The sequence below is a fragment of the Mesoplodon densirostris genome, chromosome 3 (genome assembly GCF_025265405.1).
Source record: "Mesoplodon densirostris isolate mMesDen1 chromosome 3, mMesDen1 primary haplotype, whole genome shotgun sequence".
NCBI classification, from domain to species: domain Eukaryota; kingdom Metazoa; phylum Chordata; class Mammalia; order Artiodactyla; family Ziphiidae; genus Mesoplodon; species Mesoplodon densirostris.
In genome coordinates, this window is record NC_082663.1 from 20,834,906 (window position 1) to 20,848,710 (window position 13,805).

Below are 13,805 nucleotides of genomic sequence, written 5' to 3' on the forward strand. Positions count from 1 at the left end.
TCATTCAGAGATGATTGTATTTCTTAAAAGTTCTATATTTGAAAAATGATGGGTTAAATTGTAGATTTAGTATTTTTGAACTTTAATATTTTTAAATAATAGGTAAAATTTTTAAATGCTTATTCATCACAGAAAAAGTCTTTGAGTTGTTTTTTTTATTATTAGCAATTATTATCATCAAAGTCCTTTCATCTACTTCCAACTATTACTACTCTATGTGAATTAATTGGCCTAAAACCACAGAAATAATACTTTTTAGAAAATAAATTCATAATTATATCTTATCTAAAACATAATCCAATAAAACTAAATTCAAGGGACATAACATAGAGAGGTAGATTTTAAAAGATGTTGTGTGAGAAACTGAAGCAGGAGGAAAAAGAGATGAAGAAGCCTTCTGTGTGGAAGGGATTATAAAATGGTGAGTACAAGACAGGGATATACAAAAATAAGACTATGATGGGAAAGAAAAGATGGAAACAGCATCTCTGGGTTACTAATTCAAGAGTGAAAAAAGAGTGGAAGGGTGGACTTCCCACAAATCACTAGAGTACAGTAAGGGCAGTGAGTGTGGTAAATGTGTTTAGGTGGTGCAGGTGTACTGTTGTTTCATGAAGGTTATACAGTGACAACACATTATGCAAATAACTTCATGGAAGAGTTTAGTAAACATATGTTATCACTACTACCAGTAAGAACTTTTAAGTAAAAGAATGATTGCAGTTATTTATATATGAGTATCCTATACTTAATTCCATTTATCTTTTTAAAAAGAGTTCAATATTTGACACTTTGCTTAAAAATGTTAACAAGAAGTCTATTTCCCATTAGTTTAAACTGAAAAAATAGAATGCTTACACATTAAACCCAAATTCAAAATTAATTTCCTAAAAACGTTACTAAAACATAGCAAAATCTCTATATATGAATAACATGCTATAATGTTAGTACAGAAAACGCTTAAACCAGTGTTACTTGATCACTTACAGGTTAACATGAATTATCAAGGCTTCCTGAAGGGCTTACAAAATCTTAGATGCACATTCTTTTTTACAGCCTCTGTTAGTTTCAAAACATCTATGGGTGGCTCTGATGTTCTACCAAGTGTATCTGGAATGCAACTTAACTTAAGATCTTCCTGAATACTGCTTTGTTAAAATGTTATAGTGAGCTTTGAGGAGGTGAGCATATTTTTCCAATACAACCTCTGGCTGAAACATTGAGAGATACATACATTGTATGCATTCTGAGAGTTAAAAACCAAGAGGTGGTCTCCTTGGAAAACATAATCAGGGTTCTGCAGGACATGCCTCTATTTAAAAATGCTTTAATTACCTCTTGCTTGAGGATTAGTAGAAAAAGACTTTATAAATTCTAATTCAGGATCATCTTTTTTGTGTTGTAGTCTTTACCTATCAGGGAAATAATGTCTATATTCACCCCAAAAGTCCAAATGTCTCCTCATCAGGAAGGTCTTTATTAATCATTTAATCTAAAGGACTTTCTGTTGATGTCTATCAAATCATCCTGATTTATTTTCTTTTAGGACATTTTCTAACTAAAATCACTCACTGTATTAATTTGTTTTGTGCTCAGTCCTTTTGTGGTTGTCATTAATAGGGTTCAAATAAGAAATAACTATATACCAAGGCCTCTCCTACTCCCATCTCACCACTAAAGCAGGCCTATATGTTTGTGTGTGTGTGTGTGCTTATGGAGATTCTCTTCATCATATTTGTATTTAAAAAAAGTTACCTGGAAACATTTAGTCTCAACAACATTACAGTTTTTAAAAGGTCCCAGAGAGTGTTCCCAGCTCTCTAAACTCTAATAAAACATAAAGTTCTTCCATGAGTTCACTTGAGATTTCCTTCCCCTGTAGGAAAATTGCAGTGGGGAGGTCAGGACAGCTTCTTCTATCTTAGTTCCAACTACTCCTTCCCTTATTGCAACCAGGTTTGACTTGATTGTACCCATATTATTAAGGGCAAAATACATACAGTCTAATATGGTGGGCACAGTTGGTATTGACAGACTTTGTGAATGTTTAAAGTTAAGTTATTCTCTCATGATTAATGTTTTTTTCAGTTTCTGGAAGTTATCTCTTCTAGAAATTTCCAAGAATCACTTCATTATAAAGCATTGTGCATTAAAAAACTCTTCTGAATAAATAAATAAATAAATAAATAAATAAATAAGAACTTGACTCTCCAGTTTCAACATTTAATAACACACAGATTCGTGTAATACGAATCCTCAAACTATTTTATTTCCACCTATTTACAAATACTGCAGAAATGAAACATGTCAATATTTGGCATTTCCTGTTTTGTTCGAGGCTTTTGGGGTATGTGCTGTGTCTGAGACAAAAAGAGTCCCATAACTTCCTGTTATCCTTACTTATTATTCTCTCCTTCTCTTAAAGGCAGATATTTTGTGAGTAGAGAAATTATATTTTCACCACAGTACTTAATATCAGAGTAGTACCTGAGTAATAAAAGGTCTTCTAGATATTTGTTGACAGAATGAATAAATAATTCATTCATAGTGGGTGTGTGCAGCTCACAAGTCTACAGAGAAGAATGACCAAGAGACTGGAGTCAAACATATGCTTTAAGGATTAGACAGAATATGAATAGGAAAGCAGGTCTTGAGATAAATCCAAGTTAGGGAAAGCAAATTCTTACAGCAACTCCGAAGGGAAAAAACATGATGATAATTGAGAGCATATTCAGAAACAAGAACCCAGAAATAAGTAAAATAAAGACTGAGCTGTTTAGGAAATGTAAAAGACTCTAGCAAACTAAGGAAGTTGAGGACAGGGCTTCTCAGTCTCAGCACTACTGACATTTAGGTGGTCTGCCGTATACATTGTAGGATTTTTAGCAGCATCCCTGGTCCCTGCCAACTTAAGGCCAGTAGCAACCCCCTCTACCTAGTTGTGAAAACAAATAATGTCTCCATATATAGATGAATTTCCCCTGGATGGCAAAATAACCCCCAGTTAGAATCATTAATTTAGGGTATTTTGAACTCATCATGCTCATTAAGTGTCCATGAGGGCAAATAAGACAGTACTAAAGGTATAGAGTTGAGATAGACCAGAAAAATATATGGCTCATTCTATCATTTTCAATCATGGAACAGGTTAGAGTAAGAAATTGAAATATTTAATAGTGAATTGAAATATTGAAAAGTCAAATGACCAGCAAGATACTTGTGCAAATAAAAGCAGTTGGTTCCAAAGAGAAAAACCTGTTAGGGACAGGGAGAAAGTTTCTATTGGATACTCAGGAAGGGAGATGAAGGTTCATATTGGGTCATAAACTATGGGAGGACAAAGCCATGGTAGACTATGGGGAACCGTGTATCCCTTGGTAGAGGTGAGCTTAAGTAATCATCTAAGGACAGAAGAACTATAAATACCTACAGTATTCTTAATCTGCTAAAATAGAGAGCAACACTATTGCTCTAGCTCTTTGAAGCCATCATTTCTTCAGGAAAAGGGATATGAAATTAAGAAATAATTAAACGTGGTTTCTGTTTTTCAAGAATGCTAAACAATTGAAAACCCAACAGGACTTACAGACAACAATATCATATGATATCAATTATACCTGTAATCTAAAACATGATACAAATTAACTTATGTACGAAAAAGAAATAGACTCACAGACATTGAAAAAAAAAACTTATGGTTACCAAAGGGGAAAGGAGGAGGGGAGGGATAAATTAGTAGTTAGGGATTAACATATACACACCACTATATATAAAATACATAACCAACAAGGACCTACTGTATAGCACAGGGAATTATACTCAAAATTTTGTGTGTGTATATATATATATATATATATATATATATATAAAATGACTGACATGATCATGCTATAGATGAGAAAATGAAGGCTAAAAGAAGTTAATTGATTTAACCACTGAAAGCAAAAACAGTGGCAGAAACAAGTTTCCATATACGTATTCTGATTGGCAGTTATATGCTTTTCCTAAGCTTTCCTCCGCTTAAATCCAATGAGAAGTAAGGGGATTTTCCCTTTGCTTCAACCCCTTAAGCAGTAATGGGTTTTTATCTAAGAAATTATATGCCATCCATTCTTTGTAGGATTTATTGGCTAATTGTTTGGTATTTTAAAAATTTTCCCCCTCTTCACGATTGTGCTTTTCAGTCTAGTCCTCACGCAACCAGTGTAATTCTTTCCATTGTTCCTACTCTGAGCTCCCACCATGTTTCCACAACAATGGAGAGTTTATCATTGTCTTCCCATACGTCTAGTAATTGGGACATGTATTACTCCTACCTGTGAACTAACCTAGAGACATTGAATCTCTCAGCATCAATATCACATGCCTACTTTAAATGAAGTAAAAACTGAAAGTAGAATTTCTGAAAGGATGAATATGTAATAAATTTATTATAAGTAATGTTGGAAAGAATATCCAGGGAATTTAAAATTTTTTATACTTCATGAAGAAAATATATCTTAGCCCCCAATTATATTCATTAAAATGCATGTTTATAAAAATATTCTATATCTCATAACTGCCTTTTTGCATATACAAATCTATATGTTTAAAAAAATCTATATGTTTACTTCTAAAATAAGATCTTTAATTGTATAAGTAATTAATGCAATATAAATACTTAATAAAAAGTAACACACATATGTACTACAGACAAGGGAAATTTAAAAATAACTATTTCACAGGTCATGACATGAATAAATGATAGAAATACAAAATTGACTTGAAATACAAGTGAAAAAAACAGATGCTTTGGGTATTAGAAGTAAAGTCAGAGCTACAGCATCTAAAATATGTCTGTTGATCTGGTAGTTCAGGACACACTTATAGAAGAAACTGGTGAACACATTCCATAAATTCCTTATGCCTCTCCTCATTAAAGAGTTTTCTGGCTTGCTTTTGTAGAGCAGAGTAAGGAAGAATAAAATTTGAGCTGCATATCAAGATGCATGTATCTTAAGTATTTACCAGCTTTAATAGCCCACAGTAATTTAAACTCTACATTAGTTTTCCCTACCAAAGAGCTAAGTGGTACCAGATGACTCTGGGAATTCAGTTCAATACAACTCGGGTTAATTCAACCAACTAAATATTAAAATCTACTCTAAGAGCTAGAAACAAAGAGAGATACAAAGTAAAATTCTTGATTTCAAGTTATTGATATTCTTTGGGGAAAGAACAAATGAAAGTACATAGAAGTACCTTGATTATCACAACAGAGTACATAATGCAATGATAATTCAATTTACCAACATTTATTAAATCCTCATTAAGGACTAGGTGAAGGAAAATCTATGCAAATAAACAAATAACTGCTATGTCCAGGAAGAGCCAAATGAAACTATTTATAGTTTCTATGGCTCAGATATTATATTTTCATGTGGTTGGTTTCATAAACTGAAAGTTGCCTATTGCAGCAACCATAAAATTTACCTTAACCCTCTGAGCTCAGGAATTCTATCAGATGACCCTGTGATAAGTCCACTACTGCATGTTTTCTGGTAAAATTGCTTAGGTTGCTGGCTTTTTACTTCACCTTACAGTCAATATGACAGTTAATCTTTAATGCCATCTTTCTCATATGGCCAGACATTTTTTTAAAAACTGAAATAACTGGAACATGAAAAAACATATCAAAGTGTTTTAAAAATCAATGAACATGTATTTTCTCAAAAATAGTTCTTCTTAGAAGACAAAAACTTTAAAAGCCCAGTTTTAATTATGTGAAAGAAGCTATTAAAGTTGAGGTTGATGCAAAAGTCGCCAACACAATCATGGATCTATCATAATTTTTTACTGTTGACATGTGATATATGAACACGTGATTGTATCTGCTTTCCTTTTGTGTGTTTAGCTTTTTTTTCCTTTGATATAGTTTCATAAACTGTCCATAAAAATAACACTATTAAAACTATTTTTTCTTTAAGATATTAACTAATTTCGATTAGATTCAGATAGTGCCAAGAAAGAAAACTGGAAATTAATACAATCTAGTGTATAAAAGCATCCATTGTAACTTTTATGTCATATTTGTCCTTCCAGTCCTAACCAACGCTCATTTTCCTCACTATCTTTTATAACTGAATAGCATGAAATCTCCTCATGTCATCATATCCCGACAAGTAAACTACTTTTTCCTGCCTGTCTTCCCATTTATTCTTCCCTTATTTAAATGTACCCATGGTAGGACTTTAGAAAAATAAGTAACGCTCATATCTGGAATAAGTTTTCTTATAAGTAAGCATATTTTTGACCTTAGGTCATATTTTTAATGACATTTGGTTTCTTATTCTGTAGAACATTAAACAACTTTTAAATATATCTTTTCTTCCTCACTGAAGTCAACGCAATGCAAAATATATATAGGTATATATATGTATTATATACATGCATTGTTATTTTAAATACTAGATTGCCAGATAGTTTTCTCATGATCATTGATTTCTAACTACAAATTCTGAAATTGCAATCTTTAGTACCTCTTTAATACATGAGGTAGTAGGCAGAATTAATTCTAGTAAATGAATCCATATATTTATAATGCTATATTCATTACATAGTTTTTCAAATTCTAATTTGTATTCCATAAACAAAAACTGCTTTAAGGATATTTAGAGAATCAAATTTGTAAGAATGGCAATCTTGATAACCTTCAAATTTTCTTTATGAGACATATGAAAAACTGGAATGTAAATATTTGCCATTTCAACACAGACTTACCTTGCCTACGTATTGATAATCAGATCCTGTATATTCCTCCAGCAAGAAAAATTGATTCCACATCCAACCACGCTTTTGACGGTGCAGAATTTTGCCATCACTTCTAGGCACTCGTGCACCTAAAATTCTTTTCTGGGGCACAGAAGTCCTTCTGAACATTATCTCTGGAGAACAGAAATGTGGCAGGCATACCCAGAGTAGAAACAGTAGCAAAAATTGATATATTGTCATAGTTCACTTCTTGACAATTCCCAACGTGGATGAAGAAAAAGCAGTCCTATATTATTGGGTTGAATTTTACTGTGTTTCAACTCGTTTCCAGCATTTCATCAATGTTTTGGGCATGTTTCCAAAAGCTTCAAACAAATAAACAAATAAAAAAAAAGTCAGTTGACAACATTATGAATGTTACCTGTCACTTTAAATTTAACATAACAAATATTAATTAATAATAGTAACCAAAATATTTGCTTCCCCTCTTTTACATAAAATAATTATTAGCTTGGAAACACTACTTACCTAGTAACATGTCTACAATTTAAGAAAAGATAATTGTAAATAATTTCTTTCAAACAAATTCTAAAGAAATGACATATTTAGCTTTTATTTATTTTTTTCTTTCAGCACTTTACCAGTTTTCAGGAATTATAACCCCTATATAGAGTGGACATGTAGTTAATTTTGCATGTCAACATTTCCAGAGTAGCTTAACATAATTAAAATTTTGAAAATAAATTAGTGATTTTAATAAACTACAGGAACTATGCATCTGTTATGCAGTGTAATGATATTTAAATGATTTTTAAACAGCAGCACAGTTTCTTCAAATTTAATCCAGCTCAAAGGTAAAAGTAAAGCCAAAAACAAAACCAAAAAAAACGTAGTGTCTTCAGCTGAAGACCTCTCCTCTTAGGTCCTCTTAGGTCAGTCTGTGGAACACCTAAATCAACATATGATGGATTTAATCATGTTGTCGGCTATACCTTTGATACATTTGCACAATGTGTCCACTTCTGACCACCTCCCTGTCCCTATTCTGACCTAGAACTCCATGATGCCCCAGGCTCCTCACTGCTCTCCACCTGCAATTATTTCTTCTCAACAATGTATCCGAGGTAATCCCACTAAAATGTAAATCACATCATGTCACTTCTCTGCACAAAACACTCTGATGGCTTCTTACCTCACTTTGATTAAACCTAGCATCTCACAAATACCTACAATTCTGTATTCCATTTCATGACAGCTGGTCACTTCTCTGACTTCATGTTATACTTCAATCCCCCAGGCCACTCCTCAAAATTGACTCCTTTCCAGCCAGTGTCCTTCTTGCTTCAGCCTGCAACACACTTCATATGCTCCTCTCTTCAACCAGGACCTCTTTACTTCTTCCCTCCACCTGGAAGGCTTTTCCATGTAGTTATCCACGTAGGTAGATCCCCTGCTTCCTTCGGTCCTTTCTTGAAGCCTCCCCGAATTTGCATATCCCAATACACTACACGTGCTTTATTTATTTATTGTGCACATATTCTGTCTCCCTACCATCATCCCATGAAAGAAGGGAAGTCTTTTTCTCTGCTACTGTTTCCACATGTTTATAACAGAAACTTGCACATAGTAGATGCTCATTAAACAATTTGAATGAATGAATTGTAAATTGGTTCAAACATCTGAGTATCATCACCTTCTCTATGTAGTTAAACTCAAACATTTATGCATGAAAATAGTATTTTTAAATCATAATTACTTTTATTTTATTCTTTATTTATATTACTGCTAGAATATTTTTATTTTAAAAATTTCTCTGTATTTTTTTGTTTTGTTTTCTGTTAGCTATGAATTTTATTTCAGGATATGATAAAATACTATAAAAAAATGGTTGGAGGACCAAAAGGATTTAGTTTCATTTCTCAAATATGACAATGTATTCTAAGTACTCCAGCATTTATATTTATGCTTTCATTTACAAAGATTTCTAAGCAATCTGTTTACTTTTTTGTGTGCTTGCTTTATTATTAGGACGATTTTAAGGTTAATGCAAACATGCTTTAGAAATAAGATTAATGGCGAAGCAGTATTTCCCCAGAGTGTACTAAATGACAGTGGAGCTCTCCACAGCACATGAAGCATTCAACGTGACAGATGTAACCTGTATTAAAATCTGTCATGTAAAATGCTGTACTTGGAGTATAGAAATTATCTGATGCATAAAATGGTTTTACATCACAAGGCACTGATTTTACAGAAACTCAAATTGATTGGATTCTAAGTAATAGGAACATTTACTAAAATGATATTTGACTTTTAAAATGTATCAGGACATGCTATACAGTATTCTCCAGAAAAATATACTGTTTCTAAAAGTTAAAAGAGAGCTTGCATAATTGAGGGTTTCTGCTAAAAGCTTTAAAACTTATTGAAGCAACATTCTCATTTCAATTCTCTTTTTTCAATTTAGAAATATTTGCAAGCAATTATTTGCTATATTGGTGATCATTTTCAATACAATTACAACTTTACCTATAACTTTAGAAGCTTAAGTACCAATATTTTTAGGAAGGAGTAGGTGGAGATTGCATCTGTAAAAGTTGTTAGTAAATAATTGGAGCATCACAAAAATATAGAATCATTTTTCTTCATTATTGTTCTAGTTTCTGTTATTTCATATAAATTTTCTGAAGAGTCTAGTGTTAAATACATTTTAATACTGATTTAAGATAATTAAAATGTTTAAAATATATTTTACATATTATTTGATAAAACCATTTCAAACAATGACAAGATTAAATTAAAATAAGTAATTTAATCTTGATTAATTAGATTTTTGAATTTATTTCTTTAATAGATTGGGCTTTTTGTCTCATGTCTAAAAATCTCCGCCTAACTCAAGGACAAAAACATTTCCTCTATGTTTTCTTTTAGAAGTTTTATAGTTTTAGTTCTTACAGTGTAGGTCTATGGTCCAATTTGAATCAAGATTTGTATATGGTGCAAGATATGAATTGAAGTTCTATGTTTTACTTATGAATATTCAATTGCTCTAGCACCATTTGTTGTAAACTCATCCTTTCTCCACTGAATTGCCTTTGTACCTTTGTAAAAAATCATTTGTCTATATATGTGTGTCTATATATTTTTGGACTTGCTAGTCTATTACATTCGTCTATTTGTTCATCTTTACACCAATAGCACACTGTCTTGATTCCTATAATTTATAAGTCTGGAATCAGATAATGTTAGTCCCCCAACTTTGGTCTTCTTTTAAAAATTGTTTTTGGTTATTTCAGAACTTTTTGCATTTTCCATTTAAATTTTATAGTTACCTTGCAACTTATATATAAAAGTCTTTGGGGATTTTGATGGGGATTGCATTGAATCTTTAGATAAATTTGGGGAAAATGGACATCATAGCAACATTGACTCTCCTGACCTATGAACACTGTATGTCTCTCCATTATTGAGTTCTTCTCAGTCATGTTTTGTAGATTTCAGTATATAAGCCTTGTTCACCTTTTGTCAAATACATCCTGAGTATTTTCATTTTTTCATGCTATCACTTTATTTTATTTTTGTTTTCAACCACTTTATTGAGGTATGATTGAAATACACAGAGCTGTACATATTTAATGTACACAACTTGAGCTTGAACGTTGATCTTTTACACTGTTGATGGGATTGTCAAATGATATAAACTCTTTGAAGACAATGTATTAAGTTGAATAATGGCTCCTCAAAGATGCTTATATCCTGAATCCTGACACTTGTGAATATGCTACCTTACATGGTAAAAGGGACTTTGCAGATGTGACTAACTTGGGGATTTAGGAGATTATCCTGGATCATTTAGGTAAAACCAATGTAATCACAAGGGGCCTCATAGAAGGAGGCAGGAGGATCAGAGTCAGTAAAAGAGATGCTCACAGAAACAAGTGGTAGAGTTTCCTGAGGAAGAAGGCAGTAGCCAAGGAATGCAGGCAGCCTGGAAGCTGAAAAAACAAAGCAATGGATATTCCCCTGGAGCCGCCAGAGGGAACACAGCTCAGTGGAAAATTTGATGTTAGACTTTTGACCTCTAGAAATGTAATAGATAAATTTGTATTGTTTTAAGCCACTCAGTTTGTGGTAAGTTGTTACAGAAGCAATAGGATAGGCAGGTTTTTTTCAGTGTGAAAAATATATCTATAATGTAACTTAAGCTTCTACTCCTAGACATTTATGCAAGAGAAATGAAAGTATACTCATCTAAAATATGAATGTTTAGGGCTTTCCTGGTGGCACAGTGGTTGAGAGTCCGCCTGCCAGTGCAGGAGACACGGGTTCGTGCCCCAGTCCAGGAAGATCCCACATGCCGTGGAGCGGCTGGGCCCGTGAGCCATGGCCGCTGAGCCTGTGCGTCCAGAGCCTGTGCTCCACAATGGGAGAGGCCACAACAGTGAGCGGCCCACACACCACAAAAAAAAATAAATAATAATAATAAATAAATAAATAAATAAAATATGAATGTTTATAACAATGCATGGATATAGGGAAAGCCTGGAGACAAGCCAATGTCATAGGTGAATGGATAAACAAATCATGCTATATCCATACAATGGAATGCTACTGAGCAGCTAAAAAAGAATGACATTTTCATTTCTCATGTAACGAGCTTGGAAGCTAACACTCCATCCCAACAACAATAAAAACTGAACGGACTAAAAGAAATTAACAACTCTTCTTGGATTTGTAACAGAGGAGAGGACTCAAGGCAAACTACTGCTCCCAAGGTTGGAGAGACAGGTGAATAGAAGGAAGCACAGCTTACTAGACCAGAAACTCATGAGCAGAAACCATCTGGAACCAGTAATGGAGTAATAAAACTGAACTGTAATTGATAAATTTCTGGACATGAAGTGTGCATAACTCTGAGAATTAAAAACTCCAGGGGGAAGGTCCTTGACATTGTGAGATTTACCTCCAGGAGCTCGACCAAGTTCCCACAGTAAATATCTGAGAAAAATCCCCTTGTGCTTTCCACAGGGAGAGGGGAAAATGAAATATCTGGAAATACCTCAGATCACTCTGTTCTTAACAAGGCCTGCCCTCAGGGGAAACTACTTAACTAGAGCCTAACCTGCTGGAGTATTATCAGAGCCTAATTTACCTGGGGGAAGAGAAAATCCAATCCTGCCCACAGTAACCATCCAGTCCCTCCTAAGGAGTAAGAAAATTTTCAGAAACTTTTGTGACTTCAGTCTGGAGGAACAGGCTCACTGAAAGACTGAGAACTTATCATAGGCTATAGAATGCTTCCCCTTCCCCATCCCTACTATCACATTATTAAAGATTATTTACAGCAGCTCCATTTCCCAGTACATCACATCCTGCTATCAAGAGAAAAATTACAAGGTGTGCTAAAAGGAAAAAGCATAAACTGAAGAGACAGAGCAAGCATCAGAATGAGACATAGCAGGAGTGTTGGGATTATCAAACCAGGAATTTAAAGCAACTTTGATTAATATGTTAAAGGCTCTAAAGGAGAAAGTAGACAGCATGTAAGAACAGATGGGATATGTAAGCAGAGAGATGGAATTCCTCAGAAAGAACTAAAATGAAATGTGAGAGATGAAAAACACTGTAAATGAAGAATACCTTTGATGGGCTTACTGGTAGACTGGGTATGGCTGAGGAAAGAATCTCTTGGCAAGAGGAGGTATCAGTAGGATCCTCAAAAAACTTAGACATTTGTCCCTAAACATTCGTTCAGATCCATAAGATGTACAACACCAGGTGTGAACTCTAAGGACTTTGAGTGATAGTTTAGAGTAGGTTCATCCTTAGTAAAAAATGTACCATTCTGGTTATGGATGTTGATAATGAGCAGGGATACACATGTGTGTGGGCAGTGGGTATCTGAGAAGTCTTTGTATCTTCTCAATTTTCTTGGAAATATAAAACAGTTCCAAAAACAAATGAACAATTGATAAACACTCACAAAAAGAAATAAAACTAGGAAATTATGCAAAACAAACCAATAGTTAATTTTCTCAATGATAATTCTTCCTAGGTATGTTCTATGTTGCTAGAAGCCTACTTATTAACCTTTTCAAGACATTGCTCCTTCAGTATAAAAACCACAAATAATCATACTTCCAGTAACCTGACTCAAAATATAGAACATCTTTGACACTTCCATTTAACCAAGTATACCTCTTACATGATCAGTCAATATATTCCCTTGCTTTTGTTTTCTTTCTCCATGGCTCTCAGCTCTCTTCCCCCAACACCGCCCTCACTGTTTAATGTGCCACTACATTGTTTTAATTCATCATTTCATGCAACTTAGTAAACAATACCTACTAACAGGTTTCTTAACCTTAATCTTTCTTATTTAAAATATATCATAGAGGGCCTTATTAATATATAAATTAATTTTCAAAAACCCACTTCATCAAGACCCAAATCAATTAAAAATTTTAAACCTGACTATTACTGGGAAGATAACATCTGTACTTGATAACTCATTGCAATATCTCGAACCAGATGATTCTTAAAATTTATTTCATGTTATTTCCAGTTGTTTAATTTCAAGTCTGACATGTAACTTCTTATGTGTATAAACTACTCCTCCACTAATATATAATTCTCAATCATGTCTAAGTAATTATATTTTATTGACTTTCCCTCACTGGTGAATAGCATGTTTCTATGTATATATATGTGTGTGTGTGGTGTATCAGTAAACCTTTCTTGAATTAAGTAATTAATATGTTTATAAAGGAGGCTTTCTGAATAGGTTGGACTATTTACAGTGAAAAACAGAAGCTAAATTTTAGAATATAAAAATAGTATGTAAAGATAGTATGTACTTGTTTGAAATTGTAAACAGTTATAATTAGAAGGAATCAAGTGGGTTGAAACCACAGTTAAACTATCTCCTGGAATGAAAATGCCACAAACTAATGAAATTCTATAATGTCATTTTCAGTTAATAAATTTCATTTTCAAGAACTTCCTACAAAGGCACATTTCTTTATTTTACTCTTAAAAATAATTTAATATGAATA

At 33.2% G+C, this 13,805-nt stretch overlaps 1 protein-coding gene across 2 annotated transcripts in view; it reads right to left on the reverse strand.

The window, feature by feature from the left end:
- The window catches only part of LOC132485131 (cadherin-10), a 118,564-nt gene extending 111,574 nt beyond the window's left edge, over nt 1-6,990 (reverse strand). For both annotated transcript variants that reach the window (XM_060091608.1, XM_060091607.1), the window contains exon 1: nt 6,760-6,990. In XM_060091608.1, the coding sequence (XP_059947591.1) occupies nt 6,760-6,990 (231 nt within the window). The remainder of the gene's footprint in view (nt 1-6,759) is intronic.
- Between the last annotated feature and the right edge of the window lie 6,815 nt (nt 6,991-13,805).